Source organism: Lissotriton vulgaris, chromosome 5 (assembly GCF_964263255.1).
Source record: "Lissotriton vulgaris chromosome 5, aLisVul1.2, whole genome shotgun sequence".
NCBI lineage: Eukaryota > Metazoa > Chordata > Amphibia > Caudata > Salamandridae > Lissotriton > Lissotriton vulgaris.
This window is the reverse complement of record NC_141693.1, coordinates 1,180,306,405-1,180,325,530: the sequence shown is the minus strand read 5'-3', so window position 1 is coordinate 1,180,325,530 and position 19,126 is coordinate 1,180,306,405. Positions and strand designations below refer to the sequence as shown.

General features: G+C 47.9%; 1 protein-coding gene across 1 annotated transcript in view; it reads right to left on the bottom strand.

The window, feature by feature from the left end:
• BTBD16 (BTB domain containing 16) overlaps positions 1-19,126 on the bottom strand; it is an 887,756-nt gene that overhangs the window by 416,600 nt on the left and 452,030 nt on the right. Inside the window, exon 10 of the mRNA XM_086920301.1 lies at positions 4,532-4,662. Coding sequence (XP_086776427.1) covers positions 4,532-4,662 — 131 coding nt within the window. The remainder of the gene's footprint in view (positions 1-4,531; positions 4,663-19,126) is intronic.

The following is a 19,126-nucleotide window of genomic DNA, read 5'->3' as shown; positions in this document are numbered from 1 at the left end:
ATTATGTCCCATGTGGCAGCTGCCCTCTAACCGTCGGGGCAGCTGGAAGCAGAAATACGGGCCAGGCACCAGGGTGCCCTGTGGACCCCCACTGGGGTCTTTTAAACAAATATGCCCCTGTTGGCGCAGACTACCGCCCAAGAACCAATTCTGCCCACTGTTCGAGCCACCCACTGCAAGACGGGGCCGCTCTGAAGGGCAATTAGACTTGTGCCTCGACCAGGCACACCACCTGATCTTGCGGCGCCCCCCAGCCCTGCCTCACTCACTGGGGGTTGTCTGGCGTGGGGCGAAGTCTCAGCTGGGCTCTCTCCACACTCCGTCTCCTGGGACCTCTCTGGCCCCCGCTGATGCCGCCTCTGACCTCGGAACAGCCCCGTGGAGCCCGCAAGGCTCCGGACTCTGCATCCACACGCGGGGCTCTCACCGTGGTTACGGGAGCCCCGACTCCCGCCAGGCTGCTTCTCGACTCCGGTCTTGGAGCGCGTGGTAGGCACCCATCGCTCCTCTACTTAACGGGCACCAGCTTCACTCCATGGGGATCCCGAAGTGCGGGGTAGGCTCCTGTCTGCTTCTTCACTCGGGTGTACGTTGGCCCGACGTGGCAGCCTCTATCAGGCCGCCATTATGGATGCCCCTGAGGACACTTCCTCTGTTGACTCTGTACTTCCGGGTTGCCATGGGCAGAGCGGCGGCCGTCAGTGTTGATTTCTTTGTCAGCTGCAATACGGAGTAGGCACCCAGTAAAATATAAGGTCCCTGGCGGGGTGGGCACCCGTTAGGGATATCCAAATTGGCAATTATGCGGGGTGGGCACCCGCTTGGAGTGTACAAGGACGGGGGAATCCCTACGTCGGGATTCACTGAAAATAGGCTGTAGCTTCGCGCTGCAGAGTCCCCGCGTTCCTCTCTCCTCCTGGAAAAATAAATAACAGCGCTCCCAGGTGCTGTAGGACAAAGTCCCAAGGAAAGTCTTTTCAAGGATGCAGGGGGGGGGCAAAGGATGGGCCCAGGGGCCAGCTCACAGGGCCCTCCAGCAGGGAGGCAGTCCCCAGTGGCGGTCCTCCTGGCGCCCAGCAGGAGCAGGCCCCCCTCAAGTTAGGATCCAGCGAGAACATTTTACATGGGGTCACAGCTCCTTTTTATACACATTTTTCCTTTGTCTCAGGCTGCAGGGCAGGGGGAGGCCCAGTTACAACTGGTTTTTGAGCACTTTGTTGTGCTCAGCCCCTCTCCCTATTCACCGGACAGGCTAGGACCATCAGACGCACCACAGGGGGCAGAGCCATCGTTGTGGAGGGAAGGCCCAGCCCTATTCAGGTCCCAGGTGCACTCCTCCCTCCCATCAACATGCAGATCTCTCCATTCACCACCGGGGCAGACCCATCCTGACTCCTGCAGCCAGGCACACCTGCCAGCTCCAGCCAATCACAAGCCAGACAGTCAATTCACATTTACTACACATACATGCCAACTTCTAGAAGTGGCACTTCTGTACTAGTCACATTAAATCTGCGCACACCGTCGCGCAGCATTTAATCTCACGAGTTCGCACATACCAAACTCGCCCCTGCACTCCCCACGCATCAGGAACTACCATGGACACACATTTTCCCCATGCATTCCTATGGGAGGGCAGGCCAATCTCACCGCATTAAATACTAATGATCCCATTTTAAAAACACCTGTGGCGAAATTTCTGATGCAGGCTGAAAAGAAACAAATGGTATAAACAATGGGTCCTATTTACGATAAACTAATGCAGCGCATTGCCGCAATTCATTTTTCTGCACTGCGCTGCGTTAGTTTCGAAGCCCAGGGTTGCAACATATTTACAACAATATGTCACCTCTGTGCTTTTCCCTGCGCTGGCGCACAAACTGCTGCCATGCGCAGGCACCCTTGTACCATGGTGCAAAGATGCCTGCATCATGGGAGATAGTTTTTATGCAGGAAGGGGCACCTTCCTGCACAAAAACAATCAATTGAGGCGATTTCTTCTTCCAGTGCGTGCTGTAGAATGCAGCACACATGAAAGAGGAAAAAGCAAGGAGAAATGTTTTCATTTGTCCTTGTTGCGCCTCGCTACGCCACCCATGGGGGGGGGAGGGGGTAGCATTCTGACACATTTCCAGGTTTACGATTGCTCGTTAGTCTGGTAAAACATCAGTGGACATGGGTGTTGCGTGCGAACACCCTCAGCAACACCCATGTCACGTCCCTAACACACAAAGTGCTGCGTGAAAAGGGGCTATATTTACAACCACACATAAAGACACACTAGGTGGCTTTAATTGTGCTTGTAAATATCATGCAGCTAGTTACGCCACTGGTGCGTCACATAAAGTGAAGCACTGGCGGCGCAAGGCCTTGTAAATAAACCCCAATGTGTTTAGAATATTGGCAGGATTGTAATCCCCAGCTATTGGATGGGAAGATATTTGTGGTACTACCTTAGTTTATGAAAATCATTGAGTATGCATGTTTTTATTTTTTGTAATTAATTCAATTATGCACTGGCACTTTCCACCTGTTTTTTTAATGTGTGTATATAAAATAGGCAATGTTTTAAGTAACTACGTTTAAATAAAAGATTGATTGATCTGCTTATGTCTTCAGGTTTAGTCCCTGTAGGCGTTTCACACATAGAAATACCAAATAAGTTCACTGATGACATGAACAGAGGTGCTACCAAGCTAAACATTCAAACACCTGCTCTCTATATTTGGACTCAAAGAAGCAATGATGGAGGATTTATTTGAATAGGAGCGACAGCTTAGTCGAAACAGATTAGCAAGCTGTATTGAGTTTTATACTCGTATTTTAAACTATACAGTTTAATAGAATGCATATATAATGAGTTAAAACACACATTTCACAGACTCCACACTCCTTGCTTTGACCGTGAACAGAATGCACACATGTGGCCCAAACATTAACATTTTAAAAATGAAAGGAGCTAAGTAATTATTAATACAAATGTTTGCATAAAAAGGGTCAAACAATTTAGACCCAAAACAACGTAGTAGCCCCTTCAAAGTCAGTGGTGTTAAAGTTGGAGCTAACAAGTCTGTAGATCTAGAGTTCATACAGTACAGTCTGAGGGCCCTTGAGAGGAAGGGCATCATGCCTGTTAAAAAGTATTTATAAGATGATCTTTCTTGGGACTGAACTAACGGTCCTCCTGATTATATTGGTCTGAGTATTGCGTTCAAACCACCGGACTTTTCTCAGGTTTTCACCAGGACTGGAGTTCAGCATGCTACGCATAAAGAGGGAACTAATAGTGAAACAGGACATGATTAGCCCCTTTGTGGGAAAGGCTATTCTTCGGCTATATATGGGTGGCTGAAAACAGAAGAGCACGTGGATTGATTCACCCTGTGTTGCTCCCTGTTTAGGCAGGGCTGGAGACTTCCTGGGAGACTTTGCTGTTTGTGAGGCCTTCAGCATTGGCTTAATGTCAAGGGCTAGAGATAGACACCAATCTATGGTCCTGGTAACTGTGGTTGGCTATGACTTAGAGTAGACTGCAGAGTACTGAGTCCTCGAGTGGCGTCTTTCTCATGAGCGGTGTTGGACTTGGTCCTTTTGGCAGGTTCACCCCTAAACTTTTTGCTTTTAATTGTGACCTGTTTTTGGCTTCTGCGCACTTTAAGACTGTGTCCCAGCGGCTAGTTCAAATGCACCTTTGATTGAACAGACGTCGTAGAGGTTTCCATTTATCTCTCAAGAGGTCTGGAGGGACACAGATTAGATGGATCCGTTAAATAGCTGCTTTTTGCATAAACTGCATAACGTTTATTCCCTTTCCTTGGCCCTTCTTGCAGATTGGGTGGAAATCATCCAAAGAGAGCAGGAACATTTTCCTGAGGTTTCAGAACCTCCTCAGAGCCAGCAGCTGTCCATGCATGCTTCTTAGGTCTTTAGCATCTGTACTTTGTTAGTGAAGTTCTCAGTTCAGAAGGCCTTAGCAATGTGTGTTTTGATGACAAAGCACTGGGTGGCAGAAAATAAAGCAAGCACATAACCAGTGAGGCTCTCAGTGTCTGCAATCATTTCTGAGGGTTACTCCTAGTATTTTTATAACATTAATTGTAAAAATATATGTTATTTTATCACATAATTGTAATGTTTTTAGAACTGATTTCTAAAAAAAAAGTTCAGAGAAAGAGATTTCTCTTTTGAAAAGCTTGTTCCATTGTCCAGCCTACAGTTGAAGATATTCTAGGGTTTTTGGAATATTTATGAACTTCCCAGTGTGGAAAATGTACTGTCATGTATCGGGCACCTGAAGAAAATGGAGCTGAAATAATGCTCTACTATGTACTAATCAACTCAGTGAATGAATCTTGAGTAAGATATTTACAATGTAAGCAAAGTAATGGAACCAAGGTTTTGTGCTGCTATGGCCAGGGCATGTGAAAGAATGAAGCCTGAATCATTCACAACACACAGACTGCACAATTTATAATACAGCATGAGTAATACAGTGTCCTGTATTGAGAAGTAAAGGGATAGAGTATATGACCTTGGAGATTTTAGTGTCTTTTGCAGGAGCTCTTGTGGCAACTGTCGTAGGTAGATCTGAGATCCAAGATTAGGGACGAGGTTCAGTTCCAGCCATTGCTCACAGAGGTTTACCAATGCATCCTGCCTGAACTGAAAAAGAGACAAGAAATTATTTCACCACAAGAAGAACACAGGGTAATGTCCACAAAAACAATAAGGGCCTTAATATGAGTTTGGATAGCCAAATTTAGGGTGGCAGTGTGGCTACTGCTGAACCGGTGGTCCGACCGCCCTATAAGAAGTACAGCAGTCGTACCACCATGGGACCGCTGCTGTTGCCAGGGATTGATGATCCCTGGCAATGTTGCTGCAGTCTTTAGGCCACAATATGCTTGGGGGCGGGGGGGCTGTGAGCCTGCCAAGAATATTACAAGTTTCTCTTTGATTCCAAAGAGAGGGACAACGGGTAAGTTTAAAGAGGTCCATCTTACGAGCCCCAACAAAACTTTACGCAAGAAGGGTATGGAGGTCTCTGAGTTCAAGTGAAAGAGCAGGGCGATACTAAAGGTGGGGGTAAGCCAAGTGTGAACCCACACTGAAGAGAGAGTAAGGGGAATTCCCCTTGTCGGAACTAGGGCTCTCACACACCTAGCAAGCTAGGTGTAATGCTTCATCATATGAGCCTGCCCCTCGTCAGGTCGGCGCTGCAATACCTGACGGGCACCCAGTACGGGGCTCGTTGGCTGGGATCTTTTTTTCCTGCTGTCGGGTGCAGTGGGGGTGAGGGGCCTAGTGTGTGTAGATGTGGGAGGGAAGTGAGTTAAAACAGGTCAGTTAGTCCTAACAGTTATTTATTCACAAGGTAAACTGCCTGATTAAAAGTATAGAGAGTGGCAGTGAACTAGAGGCAATGTATCTAACTGTGTGTGCCCTACTCTCGGTTGGTCAACATGTTTCATGCCATGAGTGTCAGGAGGATCTGGGCACTTCTTCAGGACCAGGGTGAACGCTATATACACAACGTGGTAAGTTAAAAATGACATACCATGTTTACACAGTCAATAACGTGTAGTAAAAAGAAAGAAAGGAAATTGTGTTCAAAGAGAAATGCAACCACTGTACATGACATGTATCTCGTAGACCTTTTCTTAAGGTGCCGAATAGCACGTGTGCTAGGTGAAGAATATCGTCACACTCGCAAGCTCCCCACTGTGTGATGAGTGACACTAAGATTTAAAAGATTAGGTAAGAACTCTCATGCACAAAAGATAACATGTTAAAACTAAGGATGGAAACATCCAAATAGAGCAGTAAAATCCCAGCCAAGACAGGAACCAAAGCTCACCTCTACTGTTGTCTAGTGGTGACTGCAACAGTATCCGGCGGTCAAAAATGGCCACCAATATGGGTCGTATGAGAGTGAAAGTAAAAGAAACTGAATACAACAGAAATCTCAATATTACATAGACCAAAGCACGGATGGGTGGCCGGACCCTTCACTGAGTGAAAAACAAATGCCAAGAGCAAGAGGTCCAAAAGGTATTGGCCTTTCCCCTCAGGCCAACCTTAATCCTGTGTAAGCCAAATGTACATGGGCTCTACCACTGTGTAGCATAAACATTGGTGGGAGTATTGGCGCAAGAACCTGGCATTAATGCCCACCAACGAGTCATGCCAACAGCCGTATGGGCCGGTACACAAAAGTGAAAAGAGCGGGTGTTAATGACCACGAGGGGGGGGTGGGGGGGAGTGCCGAAAGTAACCTGGTACCTCAAAAAACCCGCAATGCCGACTCACCTCTGCTACAGTCCAAGATGTAGACTCTGTGTCCAAGTGTGAAAACAACGAGTAACTACTCACCAGCGTCCAAGAACGTTCCATCTGCGACCTACCCTGTCACCGTAAACCGGGATGGTACACAGTGCCGCGAATCCAGCACAGATGTAGCTACTGGTTGCGATCAAAATGGGCGGGGTCGCGTGAAGATACATAGTATCGCGATGTTTGGATGTTGGAACAGTAGTTAATGTTGTGGCCATCTTGAGATGTCAAAGCACCATCTATTCTAGATAGTCTGATCACCCATAGGTCGATATTGAATAGGTGATGGGTACCCCAAGATAGGTAGGGTGCAAAAAGCTGAAAAAGTAATGCAATAATAGTGAAGCTGCATCCAATGCACAATTGCCACAAGATGTGTTTCTTAAAAATTATCTATAGTTTGATCTCGTATGGCATGCTAATGCAGTCAATAGCTTAGTCGCTGCATAGAGCGAGTAGCTTCTAAAATCGGGCGATTCTGTGTGAACGGGGGCTGGATATATGTGTGATCTCGTGATGCTTGAGTCATACAGAGGCGATCTCGATCTCATCTGGAGGGGTTGGCGCGGCCATCTTGGGATGGTCAAGAACCTCATTCTACTAAAGTCTACACACATGCGCATGGCTCCTGGGTAAAGCAGATTCCTGTTGACCAGTAGGCACTGTAGGTTGTTACGTGCTACGTTTTGCAGTGCCGCTTCTTGCGTTCTGGAGTAAGTGTTGGTGAGTATGCATGTGGGGAGTAGGTACAAAGCGCTCTCTGGGAAGGTCTACATTATGACTAGTGTGCTAGGCAAGAGTCTGTCTCTACGTCACGTGCCAGAGCGCATTGCACTTGTTTGGGGGATACTGTATGAAGCACAAAAAAGGAGAAAGAAGGATTGAGATACAGTAGGTGCACTACGTCCATAAAGTACAGACGTCTTGGTTGTGGTCTATCATTACCTGGTGCCAACCTACATACAAAGTGTAAAACAATACCCTCCATATTGAATACATACTATATGAGTGAACCCCAAGGAATGTCATCTATAAGCCCATCATTATGGGTCGAAAGTCTGTGGACCCATCTCTGCTCGATTCTAAACAAAGATGACTTAGATATCTGTGTGTGTGTCTCTAAAACAACCCATCGTAGTGAATCAGGGGGGTGATTGGCATCCTTGAAGAGTGTATTCAGTCTAGTGGTAAACCTTTGGCACGAATGTTACTCTTGTGCTCGGTTATCCGGGTTTGACTGATCGCATAGTCATCCCTATGTATTTCAAGTCGCATGGGCAGGTAATCATGTATATGCACTGGTTAATGTTGCAATTAGTGTGTTTCTTTAGTGTCCATTTGAAGTTAGCCGAGAAAGATATCTCTTTGGTCGCAAAAGTAAGTTTACACACTGAACAGGAACCACAGGGGTACTGTCCTGTCACTGCTGGGAGTCCCCACAAAGTCCTCTGTGTGTTGTGTGCGATTTGTGAAGGCCTCATGTGTATCCGAATGTCCTTCAGGTTTTGTGTCCATTTGTATGCAAACCTAGGCCTAGGTAGGCATAGGTAACCTGTTCCTAGTATGCCCCAGTGTTTTAGGATGATTTTCTTGATTATGGCTGAATCAGGGCTGAGCGATGTGGCACACGTCAGTGTATCTGTCGTTGGTTTTTGGTGTACCTCAAGGAGAGTCTCTCTTGGGTTATTCCTAGCTCTTTTAATAGAGTCCCTTACTTTTCTTTCCGAGTAACCCGTAGCCTTGAGATTGGATGCCAAAGAACAGGGTTAATTATTATAGTCAGCGACCATCTTGCAGTTATATCTGATTAGCAAAAACTGGCCAAAGGGTAAGTTATGTCTAAGTGCCCTTGGGTGGTGGCTATTGTATAAAAGCAAGCTGTTGCAGCCAGTGGGCTTTTTATACAGAGTGGTGCTAAGCGAACCCTCAGCCAGTGTGATGTTCAAGTCAAGGAATGGGACAACAGTTTCTGAAATAGTGTGGGTAAATCTAAGAAAGTCATTCTGGCTGTTGATCCACCTCACAAATTCTTCACAGGTAGAACAGGTCCATTGCCAAAAGATGAGGTTGACATCTATGAAGCGTTTCAATAACTTCAAATTATCGAGATATGGATTATTGATGTTATTGATGACATCCTTTTCAAATGCCGCCATATAAAGACAGGCCAAACTTGGAGCAAAGGTGTTGCCCATTGAAGTACCCTGACTTAAATTCAAAGAAATTCTCAGTCAAAGCCAGGTTAGCACACTCCAAGATGAAAGATACAGGAGTCGGTGAGGACCACTCCAAGGCATTTAGTGCAGCCTCCACAACTGACAAGGTCGCTCTCTGTTGAATGTTGGTATATAGAGCCTCCATGTCAAGTGTGACAAGGAGGTCAATTGCATCAGTGTTTTGCGTCTCTTCAATGATTCTCAGGATATCAGTGGTGTCTCTCACCAACGATGGAGTCTCTCTCACTATTGGCTGTAGGAAGTGGTCACAGAATTTAAAGAGTGGCTCAAGTAGTGAGCCTATACCTGAGACTACTAGGCGGCCAGGATTAGGGGTAAAGCCCGTATGTATTTTTGGTAAGGTATAGAAGTATGGTATCCTCGGTTCCGTGGTAATTAGAAAGTCTGCTTCCTTATGACTGATCCAGCAATTTTTGATAAAACATGTTTTAATTGATTTTCTTGCACAGCAAAAAACAAATATTTCTGTATTACTCATATACAATACCCTTCACGGCAATGACCCCTCTAGTCAGGAGATTCGCCGCCCTCCAACTTCCTGTGCATGGAGTCATATGCCAACGATCATTCCGCTAGCCCCCTTTAGTCCTTCTCCATTGCAACGTGCAGCAGTCGGACAGGGGCCCATCCCGCTCTATTCTTCGAGGCGTGCCCATTCCATGAGAATTGGGGAATATAATTTAGAATAATCTGACCCCTCTCGCACCCTCCCCCCACACCACCCTCCTCCACCGGTGTGTCCAACCCCCAATTATCTGTGCAATCTAGAACAACTTTTCCCTCAGCAGTACTTTGCTTGGTTATATTATCACAATACATCGTCACTTCTAATCACTCCATTGTGATGACTGCACAGCATGCCTGCTCCAGGGGAGTCCCTACCACCCTTAAATTTCAAGGCTGCCCCGTCTGTGTATCTAGGAGCGAGTCTTCATCTAAATCTACCTCTGATGCTTGCAGCGCCATAACTAAGGCCTCCCATGCCCTTGCAGACTCCAGTGCCTTATCGCAATTAGTCCGCTTGGCTTGCTGAAGTCTAACTGTACTTTCGCTCGACGCCCATTTAACTAGTTCTGCCTTCCATCTCGTAACGCTAGGCCCTTCCCTTGACTTCCAGTGTGCTGTTATATCCCTTTTAGCCAACAGTAATCCCACATCTAAAAACATACTTGTTACCTTCAGTTTGGGAGTGTGCGGAAACCAGTGCAATAAACAAGTACCCATGTCAGGCTCAATCCGTCGTTCCATGATTTCACAGAGCATGTCAGTTACCTCCTCCCAGTATGTACCCAGTTGCAGACAGCCCCACATCATGTGACGAAACTCCGCCCCCTCTAAATGACAGTGCGGGCAATGGGCAGTATCTTTTTTAAAATACTTGTTAATCTTAAGGTATGCCCTGTGCAATATAAAAAAGTGAATCAGCTGGAATCTAGTGTTCCTAGTACTTTTCCATGCTCTCCTGACTATTTGAGCCCATGTCTTCTCGGGGATCTCCTCGTCTAGGTCCGCCTCCCATTTCTGTTGCAGTACCCTCAGCGGCTCCATATCTTCCCCCACCATGCGTCTTATTAGGCATGTGACTGCCTTGAAAGTCCCCTCTGCCATCACTACATACTGACAAGCCATGGCCATCAGTGGTTACGCAAGGCCCTCTCTCCAATATCGCTGCACTGCAGTAACCAGAGCAGAATGCAATAAATAATCTCCGCAAGGGAGTCCATACCTATCCTGCAGGTCTTGGAAGGGCAGCAGGGCACCATCCTCATATAAATCCCCCAATACCTGTACTCCCAATGCTTCTCACTCAACCAATGCAGTACAATCCCGCCCGTGCAGGAGAGCTGTACACATGCCTAGTGGTATCTCCGGGGCATATGGCCGAATGATTTCAGTCCTGGATTGGCTCCGATTCCAGCATAGCCTCAGTGTCCGCTCCTCGTTGGAAAGCATCCAGAGTCGCAATCGCTGCTGGAGCACAATGAAGGACAGCACATGACGGGGTATCCATCGTCCCTCTGGCCATCATGGCCCCTAATCTCCACTGCCACCGCTTGGGTAAGCCACAGTAGTTGGGCTGCCAAATAAAAGAAATCAAAATCCAGGATTGCCAACCACCCCTCAACCCTCGGGCGCATCATGGTGTCCGGTGCTACCTGCCGTCTACCATTCCCCCACAGAAACCCCTGATCATTGAACGGAGCTGTCTAAAAGTAGATCCCAGGTACCCAGATCGTCAGCGTCCTAAAAAACATACAACAATCGGGCAAGCGCCACCATTTTCAACAGGGCCACCCGACCTGCCACCGAAAGCGGCAATGTACTCCAAAATGTTAAGCTACCCCGAAGTCCTCGTAGAGATGATGGTGGTCAGGCGTGCGGTGGGATCAACTGTGATGGAGGTACAGTATCTGTCATTAGAAAGTTGACGATTTCATTCTGCATCATAGTCTGCAGTGGACAGGACTACAGTGGCCCCGGCTTTAACCGCCTGCTTGATTGTAATAGTCGGGTTTTCTGAGAGATTAGTAGCTGCTTTCAGCTCTACATTAGAATGGTTGTGAAACAGGGTTGGACTATGGGGTTAGGCCAGTTCCTTAAGTACTGCTTTCTCAAAGGCTAGGACTTCTATAGGGACCATACTGTTGTTGGGTGTAAAAGAGGAGGGGTTTCTTAACCCTGAGTCATCTTGTTTATTCAAGGGTCTGTCTTGAAAGTAAGATTTTAATCGTATATTTTGGAACAGATGTTGCACCTCACAGTGGTCTCTGAACCTGTCCGCCCTGGGTGTGGTGACAAAGCCTAAGCCCATCTCTAACACTGTTTTCTCTGGTTCAGTGAGAATTTGGTGTGAGAAGTTAACTACAAGTTCCTCTTGCCTCGTGTTTTGCTCCGAGTTTCCATGCTGTTCGCTGGTTGATCTTGCCATTGGACGTGCTTCTGAGATCCTCTTCTGTTGCACCCTCTTCCTCTGCCCCAACCTCTGTCTAAAAAAGGGGGTTGCTATTGTGGAAGAATTATGGCGGGCCATGTTGGTATGGTGGGAACTGCCAGAAAGGTGGTGGGGGACCCTGATAGATTGGAGGGCCCTTGAATTGTGACTCCCCCAACTCCCTGTACTAGAGTCGCTATCAGTTGAGCCTCTCCTGTCTGAGTTGTCATCGGATGAGTAACTCATTTTAGCTGATTTCAGTCCTGGATTGGCTCCGATTCCAGCATAGCCTCAGTGTCCGCTCCTCGTTGGAAAGCATCCAGAGTCGCAATCGCTGCTGGAGCACAATGAAGGACAGCACATGACGGGGTATCCATCGTCCCTCTGGCCATCATGGCCCCTAATCTCCACTGCCACCGCTTGGGTAAGCCACAGTAGTTGGGCTGCCAAATAAAAGAAATCAAAATCCAGGATTGCCAACCACCCCTCAACCCTCGGGCGCATCATGGTGTCTGGTGCTACCTGCCGTCTACCATTCCCCCACAGAAACCCCTGATCATTGAACGGAGCTGTCTAAAAGTAGATCCCAGGTACCCAGATCGTCAGCGTCCTAAAAAACATACAACAATCGGGCAAGCGCCACCATTTTCAACAGGGCCACCCGACCTGCCACCGAAAGCGGCAATGTACTCCAAAATGTTAAGCTACCCCGAAGTCCTCGCACAGCTCTATGTTCCCTTCTAGCAGGTCCTCAGGAGCGCGATAAATGTTAGTTCCGAGATAAGGCAAACATCCGGACTCCCACCAAATGCCCTTGACATGGGCCGTGCCAGTATCCAATGGAGTCACCGGGAAAAGGCAAGTCTTCGCCCAATTCACCCCAAGCCCTGAGACCCTGCCAAATTCGCGAAGCAGCATTGTCACTCCATCCAAAACCTCCTCTGTGTTAGCTAAAAACATAAGCAAATCATCAGCATACAGTGAGATACATTGCACAGCCCCACGCAGGCCCAGCCAGACATAAGTCCACTCCAATCTAGCATATGCCGCTAATGGCTCAATAGCCAATGCGAACAACAAAGGAGAAAGCGGGCACCCCTGTTGGGTTCCTTGCCCTACCAGACAGTAGTAGGAAATCATAGCCCCCATCCGAACCGGAGCTGTCGCCGATCTATAGAGAATTTTGGTCCATCATTCGAAAGCCTCCCTGAGGCCAAACGTCCGCATTACTTAAAACATATATGGCCATTCAAGGCTATCGAATGCCTTTTCAATATCTACCGATAGGACGGCCGCAGACGTAGCCTCGCATCGGTCCTCCCACAATATACGAAGTAAACGGCGCACATTGGTGGCTGTATTCTGGGTAGGTATAAAGCCCGCTTGATCTCGGTGAACCAATTGCACCATGTATGGAAGGAGTCAAGTCGCAAGGATCAGACTCAGAATTTTATAATCAGATGTGGGCATGGATAGAGGGCGATAAGCTGTTTTATCAGGGGAGTCCTTCCCACGTTTCAGCAACGGAATAATGACCACCTCTCGAGTGGAAGCCAGTAATACCCTAACCTCCTTTGCCTCCTTAAAAACTACCAACAGCTTAGGGGCCATGATATTGATATAGGCCGAATAAAATTCTATAGGCAGCCTGTCAGTCCCTGGCGTTTTGTTACATACCATCTGTTTAACCGCACTCCTAATTTCCCCTAGCGTAATCTCCTGTCCAAGCAGATCTGCTTTTCTGTCTTTTCTAATTGAGGCAGCTCGACGGCGTCCAGGAAATTCCCCACGTCATCTCCGGCAACCAGTAATTTACTTCGGTACAACTCATGATAATAGTAAAAAAAAAGTCGATTAATCCCCTGTTGGGTATGCATCAGAGCCCCGTCGGGGAGGCCAAGTTCAGTATGGGAGTGCCTCGGGGGATAGGGTTAGCCAACCAGGCAAGCAGCGTGTTCGCTTTCTCTCATTCCGCGTGCGCGAGCGCCAAACATCTCTTGTGATCAAAACAACGGAACCTCTCCAGTTCTACTGCCACCGCCTCTCTGGCGTTCAAAAAGTCCTCCTGCGCATCTGGGTTCTCAGGGCGGGCCCTCTCAGCTGTCCGCAGTGATTGCTCTGCCTCATCTATGTCAGGCACTAGTGTCTACCGCACTCCCACCAGTTTAGTGATACATAAGCCCCTTACCACCACTTTCAATGCGTCCCGTTCCAGTGCCGTCGTCGACACCATGCCCTAATTTTCAAGAAAATATTGCGTAATTCCGGCCCCTACCTTTTCGCGGAAGACCTGGTCTTCCAGTCCCTCTGGTCGTAACCTCCAGGCAGGAATCACGGGCCTCTCTTGGGCCCATTGTATCCTCAACAATAACGGGTTATGTTCAGAGAGTGTTCTCGCAGGGTACACACTGTGGCCCACCGTAGCATGTATATCCGAGGAGCATAATATCGCATCCAACTGCACGTGTAATTCGTGCAGCGCAGAAAAGAAGGAATAATCCCGCTCCCCTGGGTGATGCGCACGCATTGTGTCAATAAGCCCCCACATGTCTTGCCAGTCACTTCTGATTTTGGAGAGTCTATGTACGTGCGCGTCAGGCAGAGGAGGGTGTGACTGGTCATCTGGAATGGGACCCCTGCCCTAACCCATATCAACGCCCCCCTGGCAAAAGCTGAGAATGTTGTGTAGAATTGTTGCCCCCTCCATCTACGTAGAAACCCCAAGCCTCCAGCACAGTTAATATGTGTTTCTTGGAGGAACGCAATTAGGGCCCCTCTACACAGAGAATAAGTGTACACCCTATGGCGCCTCTGCATTGTGTGTAACCCCCGTACATTCCATGCTATGCATTTTACTTCAGGTAACTTCCCCATATCGCATTTGAGTTCCTGTACATAACTGCTCTCCCCTTTTGGACACACTGGTGGTCCCAACAACCCCAACCAATCCCCCCCATCCACCCCAACATCCCCACCTTGCAACCCCCTGGTCCCCCCCCTACCTCAGAACAGGCGCTAAAACACTAGTTCCCCTCCAAACTACAAAACCCGACCTTCATCCTTCAGTAGCTACTGAGGACTCGCAAACCAAAAAAAGTAGGGAAGGCGGTCAAGTGCCAAGAAGGCCCGACTTACTACGTCTTCACTGTCCGGCACCGTGCCCCCATTACTTTCACGACCCTCAACTCTCAGGGGCCCGCATCTCAGTGAGAGCAACCACATTACAAAAGGATAAATACCCACAGGGCCTGCCAGCCTCCATTGATTCTGTTCAGCAATTGTAAAACCTTCTAACGTGAAGCAAAGCCCCAACAGTCCTTAGTCCCACTCAGATAATTACTAAACACTCTGATAGCATTAAGCATCAACAATCTCATCTGCTGTCCCAGGTGTAACATGCGGCGTAGCAGGACTTCACGTTCCAGTTCTGTCAGAGTCAGTTCCTTCTGAGCTCTTCTCCGACTAAGTCTCCACCACTGATTGAGAAAGCCTTTCCTGGGAAATTTCGGACACAGCCTTCAGCGTAGCTGACCTCTCAGTCTCCGTTTGGGTCACAGTGGGTCCTCTTACGCCATGGCGGCGCCGCCTGATACGCCGCGATCGAAGAGGGCGTGGTTCCTCAACACGCGGTCTCGTGCTTCTCCCCGCTTCCCCCGTGCCCGCTTGATAAGACTCCAGCCAAGTCCACACCTCCTCCGGGCTGTCACTGAAATGTGTTGTGCCATCCAAAACTATTCACAGGCACACGGGGAACATCAACGAATACTGCAGTTCTTCATCCCGCAACGCCTTCTTGACTGCCAGGAATGAAGCACGACGTTGCTGCACTTCAAAGGTGTATTCCGGGAACAGCGTCACAATGCCATTGTCGACCTTGTAAGGACCTGACGATCGGGCCCTGTGCAGCAATAGGTCCCTGTCTTTGTAATGGAGTAGTCGCAACACCAACGACCAGGGTGGCCTTCCGGGCACCAACGGGCGAGCCGGTACCCGATGCGCTCTCTTTAAGGTTTAGAAAGGAGATAGGCCCTCCGGTGCCACCTCAGTTTTCAGCCAATGTTTCAGATAGTCCACCATACTGGCCCCTTCCACTCCCTCCGGAACCCCACCACCCTTATATTGTTCCTGCAATGTAGCCTTCTGCGTCCTCAGCTCTCCGTTCCAGGACCTGTAACGGGCTCATAGCATCCCCCATCTGTGACTCCAGTTTCCTTTGAGCCGGATCCATCACGTCCAACGTCGTTTCTGTCTGCTTCAACCTATCAGTCAATTTTGAGTGGTCAGCCCGGAAGAGACCCAGACCCATTACCACATGCGCAATGTCCTGCTGCAGGGCCGCTCTTGTGTCAGTGATAGCCTTCAGTACCAGACTTCAGTTGGCACTTTCCCTGCCCTGAATTATAGAGCCTTGAAGTGCTCCCATATGGCCCTGTACATTCCACGCGGGGTACGACCCCATTCACAGCCACGCACCTCTGCTGGTCGGCACCCCACGGATCCAGATTTAATTGCCCTACGGCATTGCTCACAGCCAGGGTTCACGCCGAGTGAGTCCTGGGACCCCGTCTGGTGCCAGGGTGAGCAGGATAAATACGGGCCGGTTGTGAGCTACATGCTCATGCGACCACCATGTTCGGCTTCCAAGCCACGCCCCCCATGACTGATCTAGTCATTGGACTCAGCCTCGTACACCAGTGTAGAGATGATGGTGGTCAGGCGTGCGGTGGGATCAACTGTGATGGAGGTACAGTATCTGTCATTAGAAAGTTGACGATTTCATTCTGCATCATAGTCTGCAGTGGACAGGACTACAGTGGCCCCGGCTTTAACCGCCTGCTTGATTGTAATAGTCGGGTTTTCTGAGAGATTAGTAGCTGCTTTCAGCTCTACATTAGAATGGTTGTGAAACAGGGTTGGACTATGGGGTTAGGCCAGTTCCTTAAGTACTGCTTTCTCAAAGGCTAGGACTTCTATAGGGACCATACTGTTGTTGGGTGTAAAAGAGGAGGGGTTTCTTAACCCTGAGTCATCTTGTTTATTCAAGGGTCTGTCTTGAAAGTAAGATTTTAATCGTATATTTTGGAACAGATGTTGCACCTCACAGTGGTCTCTGAACCTGTCCGCCCTGGGTGTGGTGACAAAGCCTAAGCCCATCTCTAACACTGTTTTCTCTGGTTCAGTGAGAATTCGGTGTGAGAAGTTAACTACAAGTTCCTCTTGCCTCGTGTTTTGCTCCGAGTTTCCATGCTGTTCGCTGGTTGATCTTGCCATTGGACGTGCTTCTGAGATCCTCTTCTGTTGCACCCTCTTCCTCTGCCCCAACCTCTGTCTAAAAAAGGGGGTTGCTATTGTGGAAGAATTATGGCGGGCCATGTTGGTATGGTGGGAACTGCCAGAAAGGTGGTGGGGGACCCTGATAGATTGGAGGGCCCTTGAATTGTGACTCCCCCAACTCCCTGTACTAGAGTCGCTATCAGTTGAGCCTCTCCTGTCTGAGTTGTCATCGGATGAGTAACTCATTTTAGCTGATGTAGAGTCAGCTTTAAGGTATGGGTACACTTATTCTTTTTCGAATTTCATTAAATAGTCCTTATTATCAGAGATCTCAGCGTTGATATCCGCCAGTCTGGCATTGTAGGCTGTGATTTGTACAGTTGTTTTGAGTGCTCCTTCTGCAATTTGGATCCTGACTAGGAGAGTTGGCGCAAGAACCAATGAGTCAGGTCAACAGCGGTATGGGCCAGTACAAAAAAGTGAAAAGCGCAATGGCCACAAAAGGGGGGGGGGCGAGGAGTGCAAAAAGTAACATGGTACCTCAAAATACCCCGCAATGCCGACTCACATCCACTACAGTCCAAGAAATGCTCTGTGTCCAAGTGTGGAAACAACGAAAAACTGCTCACCAGCACCCATGAACGCTCCGTCTGTGACCTACCCTGCCGACGGAAACCAGGATGGTACACAGTGCTGCAAATCCAGCACAGATGTAGCAACCGGTCGCGATCAACGTGGGCGGGGTTGCGTGAAGACATATAGTCTTGTGAGGTTATGGTGCATGAATGCGCTCAGTGTTGGAACAGTAGTTAATGTCGCGGCCATCTTGAGATGTCAGTCATAAGGAAGCATACTTTCTAATTACCAAGGAACTGAGGATAAGATACTTCTTTACCATACCAAAAATACATACGGGCATTAACCCGGTTCCTGGCCGCAAACAGTCTAAGGTATAGGCTCACTACTTGAGCCACTCCACAAATTCTGCAACCACTTTCTACAGCCAATAGTGAGAGAGACTCCATTGTTTGTGAGAGACACCACTGATATACTGAGAATCATTGAATGACACAAACACTGATGCAATTGACCTCCTCGTCACACTACGATATCCAACGCTTTCCCTACTGTTGCACTCTCTGGAGTGGGAATAGTAATTTTTACCCCTACGCTATCCAAGCTTTCCCTACTATTGCACTCTCTGGAGTGGGAATAGTAATTTTTACACCTACACTATCCAACGCTTTCCCTACTGTTGCACTCTCTGGAGTGGGAATAGTGATTTTTACCCCTACGCTATACAACGCTTTCCCTACTGTTGCACTCTCTGGAGTTGGAATAGTAATTTTTACCCCTACGCTATCCAACGCTTTCCCTACTGTTGCACTCTTTGTAATGGGAATAGTAATTTTCACCCCTACGCTATCCAATGCTTTCCCTACTGTTGCACTCTCTGGAGTGGGAATAGTAAATTTTACCCTACAAATTTTACCTTGCCGATATCCAACGTTTTCCCTACTGCTGCACTCTCTGGAGTTGGAATATTAATTTTTCCCCCTGCGCTATCCAACGCTTTCTCTACTGTTGCACTTTCTGGAGTTGGAATAGTAATTTTTACCCCTACGCTATCCAACGTTTTCCCTACTGTTGCACTCTGTGGAGTGGGAAAAGTAAGTTTTACCCCTACGCTATCCAACGTTTTCCTTACTGTTGCACTCTCTGGAGTTGGAATAGTAATTTTTACACCTACGCTATCCAAAGCTTTCCCTACTGTTGCACTCTCTGGAGTTGGAATAGTAATTTTACCCCTACGCTATCCAACACTTTCCCTACTGTTGCACTCTCTGGAGTGGGAATAGTAATTTTACCCCTACGCTATCCAACACTTTCCCTACTGTTGCACTCTCTGGAGTGGGAATAGTAATTTTTACCCCTACGCTATCCAACGATATCTCTACTGTTGCACTCTTTGGAGTGGGAATAGTAAATTTTACCCTGCCGCTATCCATCGTTTTCCCTACTGTTGCACTCTCTGGAGTGGGAATAGTAATTTTTACCCCTATGCTATCCAACGCTTTCCCCACTGTTGCACTCTCTGGTGTGGGAATAGTAAATATTACCCCTACGCTATCCAACGCTTTCCATACTGTTGCACTCACTGTAGTGGTAATAGTACATTTTACCCTTTCCGCTATCCTACGGTAAAAATATTGTATTTTTTTTATTAATATTACGTTTATATATATATATATATGTATTAACAAATAAATGTGTATGTTTTTGTTTCAACTTACATTAATTATTTATCATTTTTAAGGGTATTTAAGTATTTTAAGTATGTTTAAGTTAA